General features: G+C 40.7%; 1 protein-coding gene across 1 annotated transcript; it reads right to left on the reverse strand.

Annotated features, from left to right (window-relative positions):
• Positions 1-1,988: 1,988 nt before the first annotated feature.
• LOC307021121 (histone H1-like) lies at positions 1,989-4,510 on the reverse strand. The gene has a single exon (XM_079652949.1). The coding sequence runs from the start codon at positions 2,708-2,710 to the stop codon at positions 2,087-2,089; it is 624 nt and encodes a 207-aa protein (XP_079509075.1). The 5' UTR covers positions 2,711-4,510; the 3' UTR covers positions 1,989-2,086.
• Positions 4,511-4,740: the final 230 nt, after the last annotated feature.

Genomic DNA, 4,740 nt, shown 5'->3' on the forward strand with positions numbered 1-4,740 from the left:
TCGCTAAGGAGTGAAATCGACCAATTAGAGATTTGGGGGGGCGGAGCAGCCGACACAACTCTGCCCCCAAATATGTATATGAATCCTGATGTTTATTCATGCACGATGCCCCCTGTTTCTGACTGGCTGGTCCCAATATCTGTATCGCACGGCCGTAGAGCGGGGAGACCGAAGTGCTCTGTTTAGGGGGCGTTCTGTATTTTGCATTGTTTTTTACCATTAAAATCAGATTATTGTTATAACTTTTATTCCGGTGTTTTGAACTCCTTCTCTTATTAATGTGACCAGGCTCATCTAACGGAAGGCGCGGAGCGGATGTGGGCTTTAAGCCACCACCACTGTGTTTGCTCCAACACTGCTGATTGGTCAGTGTTACCTTCCCTTCTAAATCTAGGGGGTACAAAGGGAAGTAACAACACACAGCTACTGGCCGAGAGGACACTGAATGCTGAAGCCACAAAGGGAGATTTTAATTAATAAAAAGGTAAAGAGGCTCACCAGCCAAATTGCAAAAACAAACTTAATTAACTAAGGACAACTTTCTTTCAAAAGAAAGTGACTAACGTAAAACAATATAAACTAGGCCTCACACAGAGACACTGCACTGCACTGCACTGCACTGCACTGCACTGCACACATGCAGCCAGAGGAGAAGGAGAGAACGACTGCAGCCTTCCTCGGGTCCTTTATGGAGGCCCTGATTGGGGATTGGGAGCCCCTTGGGAGAGGCTGCACCTGGAGACAATCAGAGGGAGTGAGAGCGAGACACCCACACAAAAGCACACACACACGAGCCCCAACTGCGGCACGTAACAGTCAGAGAGAATCGTCACAATTGTTGCGTGAGATAATCCTACCAAAACATCAGCCGTTAGCACTCAGAGCTCACATCTCCTCATATCTGTTCGGAAACTGGAGAAAAGTTAAACAAGTACAAACCACAGACTGTCTGTGTCATGTCGAATACAGTCACTGGTTTATTTATGTCAGTAGGCCGTTGTTGTGAGTGTGGACGGAGCAGATACTGCGTTAGCTTAGCCGATCTCCATTCAGAAAACACGCATTTCAAAAGGTGTTTCGCCTGCCGTCTGTCTGCAGACTGGTCAAAGCATTAATTCCTGGTTCTTACTAACCGGTGTCAGTATGTTGTTACTTAAGTTGTTGCATATATCAAGCGATGCTTTTAGGATTTTTGAAAACAGGAGCTACAGAAATAGAAAAAAAAAAGTTTTGTGAGCAACGTGCTATAATATGATTCTTATTCTACAATGCACATATGATTGTTTTACTTCATATCTAATGAACTTGTGGGTTTTATATAACATTGTTTCAGAAACCTTTTTTCATTTCAGTTTCATTGGAATTGTGATAACATAATATCATTTCAATAATGTACTGAATTATTATGTTAGTGTGTTCAGGCATTAAACAATAAAACACGTTTGGATAAAGTATAGAAGTAATAAGTTACTAAATCAAATAAACAGTGAATATTTAATCTACAGTAAAAATACAGATATTAAAATGATACATATATTTGACTTCAATACCAAAGTATATAAATCACAGATGTGCAAGGTTGCTGTTATGTAGATTGTTCCTGGTTCTGGAGAGGGAGAAGCTAAAGAGCTCTCTGAGGAGACGCTGGATCAGTCTGTGGGAGAAGGAGCTCCGCTGTCTGTCCAGCTGCAGGTGCAGAGGGTGGTCAGGGTAATAGTTCATGAAGTACAGACACATTTTAATATAATATGTAATTATGAAATATGTATTTTAAAACAATGTTATGTAGGAAATAATGCACATGTAAGGGATAATGTTATAAAGAGAATATGGAAGTAATGTCTTTATAACATCATGAAATGTATTGCACTAAAAGGAAATAGATGGATGTAGTATACCAGGTAACATGTTATTCATGTTTCATTCAAGTCATCTTTATATCCGTTAATTAACTTCTTGTAAAAAAATAAGGTACTCAGGTGTTGCAAAATATATAAACATTTAATATTAAAACAGGAGAAGTGCTCTTTTGGTGTATGTGGGTGGCTCTAAAAAGAGCCTTTTGGAGATGAAGTAGATGATCAGTTTACTTCCTCGATGATGTCCTGGCTGGTGCCTTCTTCGATGCTTTGGCAGCTGGTTTAACCACCTTCTTCACAGCTTTCTTGGGGGTTACTGTCTTCTTGGGGGTCGCTGCCTTCTTGGGGGTCGCTGCCTTCTTGGTTGCTGCCTTCTTGGCCGCCACCTTCTTCTTCGGGCTCTTAGTGATCTTCTTCACGGGGGTTTTCTTGGCAGCAGTAGCAGGCTTCTTCGCCTTCTTGGGTGTTACTGCCTTCTTGGCTGCTGGCTTCTTAGCGGGGGGTTTCTTCGCTGCTGCTGCTGCCGGCTTCTTGGCTTTGGCTGCGGGCTTCTTCGATACCTTCTTGGGCTTCTCGGCGGGCTTGGCTGCCTTGAAGGAACCGCTGGCTCCGGTTCCCTTGACCTGCACCAGGGCTCCATTCTCCACCAACTTCTTCACGGCGCGTTTCACCTGGTTGGCGTTGTCGATGCCTTTAACGGCCAGCTCCTTCTTCAGGGCGACATAAGAAATCCCTTTACGCTCCTTGGAGGCGGTGACGGCTTTCAGCACGAGATCAGCGGCGCTGGGGCCCGCCTTCTTCGGCTTGGTGGCTGTCTTCTTCGGGGACTTGGCCGGAGCGGATTCTGCCATGTTGCTTTCAAAGTGGATTCTCTGGACTCGGTGAGACGGAGAGAGAAATCCCAGCAAAGCGCGGGCCTTAAACACACCATGAGAACCGTAGAGACTCAATCGCAGCCTGTCTCACAGGAGCAGCAGGCATACTGTGCCATTTTGTGTTTTCTCTTCACGAAGACATGTAATTAAATCACATCTGGAGGAAACAATATAGTGTCAAATTCACCCTAAACGATAGCGAACGAGTTTATCTTCATGTAAAAGTTAAATAAACCTCAATATTGTGTTATTATTTTAATGGGAAGTCTTTCGACCTCCCTCAAATGCTGCCGTGTGAGTCGTAAATATGTGACTTTCCTCTCTAATTTCCCTCTTAAAGGATTTAAAATACCTTCAAATTCGGCTTAAACTAGTTGGGCATATAAGTAAGATGTTTGGTTGAAGACCTAACCTAAAAAAGGTTTACTAATATAAATATGTTAATGTTAAACAGAGGTTAGTTGTGTCTCTGCAAACACACTCAAAAGAGTAGTGGGATTGTGCTCCGGTTCTGATGGAGAGTCGGTATGTTTTCTTTTACACTTCACTGATTTAGGATCATTTAACTTAATTTAACACTTTGATAACATTTATCTTTTCTTCTTCAGAAAACTAAGTAACCTGCCGTTTGTCCACTGGAGTGATTTACAGTATATATGCCAGTACATTTATTTTTCCGATAACACGTCAATCATATAAAGTGTATTCCTCTCATCGTATCACTTTTATGATTGTTATTCATACATTGTTCGTCTTTTAATTTATTATGTTTAACTTTAAACACAACAGGAACACATTTACAAAAAACACACAAACAGTTGGAGAATTTAAATCTGGGGATGTTTTTGAGAAACTTGATTACTTTAGAGTTATTTGTTACACTCATTTAAGACTATAACAATAAAATCACTAAATCTGCTCCAAAAACACCTTTAATAAACTTTAGACTCAGAAGATTAGAGACTTTCAATACGCTACTTAGGTGTTTTGGCTCCACACACGTCTGACTAGGATTTTAACTTTATTTATTATTTAACACAGGTTAAAGGTGCTTGTTTCTTTCTCTCATGTATTTTTATTCTGCATACTCTTAAAATAAAGCAATATCTTCTGACTGTTTATCACACATATTCTCAAGGTCACGATGAATGACCAGCAGTTTCACCACAATACATTGTTTTTATTCAGAAATGTTAACTAAATAACATTAGAAATAAGAGAAATTGCAGGACAAGAAGATGTATACTTTTCTGTATTTAGTCGACAAATAACCTGAAAACCTTTTAAAATAACTTAATCTATGTATGTTTTAGTTTCTTGCCTTTAAATACTTCTAATAATTGTGAGGGAATAATTCTTCCTTGCTCCTAAGATATTTAACCTTATTGCCTGTTGACTTTTACGACCAAACCCTGCCTCTGTTATCTCTCTTAAGGAATGGGAGGCTCCAGCTATCTTGATAAACCAGTTCAACTCTCGGACACGAAATGGTTTACGGCTGTGGGAACGCTGGCTTTCTAAAGCTCCACAGATGTTTACGCCTCCCCCAATATGCACATTAACTCTCTGTAAACTCGTTAAAAGGGCTATCGAGAGATAGGCTGATCAGAATTGACATGACAACCCACCCGTGCAGTCAAAACCTTTTGCTGCTGTGACTTTTGATATGAATTCTCCGGCCGTTGACTTGTAATAAACATCAATGTTTGACATCAAAGCTCCAACTCTCCTCGTGTCTCTCTGAGTCCTGACTCTCCATTGCTGCAGAAGTTTCCCTTACACTAATAATAATAATACATTTTAAAAGTGCTTTTCCAGGTGCTCAAAGACGCTTTACAGTGGTTTGATAAAACATGATAAAATAGAATAAAGAATAGAAATAAAAAAATATTAAAACAGCAAAACAGCATAATTCACAAATTAAAAGCCAGTCTGCAGAGGTGTGTTTTGGTCAGCGTTTTGAAAGTTGGGGGGGGGGGGGGGGGGGGGGGGGGTCGGTGCAGTCT

Source organism: Notothenia rossii (assembly GCF_949606895.1).
Source record: "Notothenia rossii genome assembly, chromosome: 10".
Classification (NCBI taxonomy): Eukaryota; Metazoa; Chordata; class Actinopteri; order Perciformes; family Nototheniidae; genus Notothenia; species Notothenia rossii.

Bases quoted from the DNA above. Each gene is read 5' to 3' on its own strand.
- LOC307021121 (XM_079652949.1), bottom strand. From the start codon at position 2,710: ATGGCAGAATCCGCTCCGGCCAAGTCCCCGAAGAAGACAGCCACCAAG.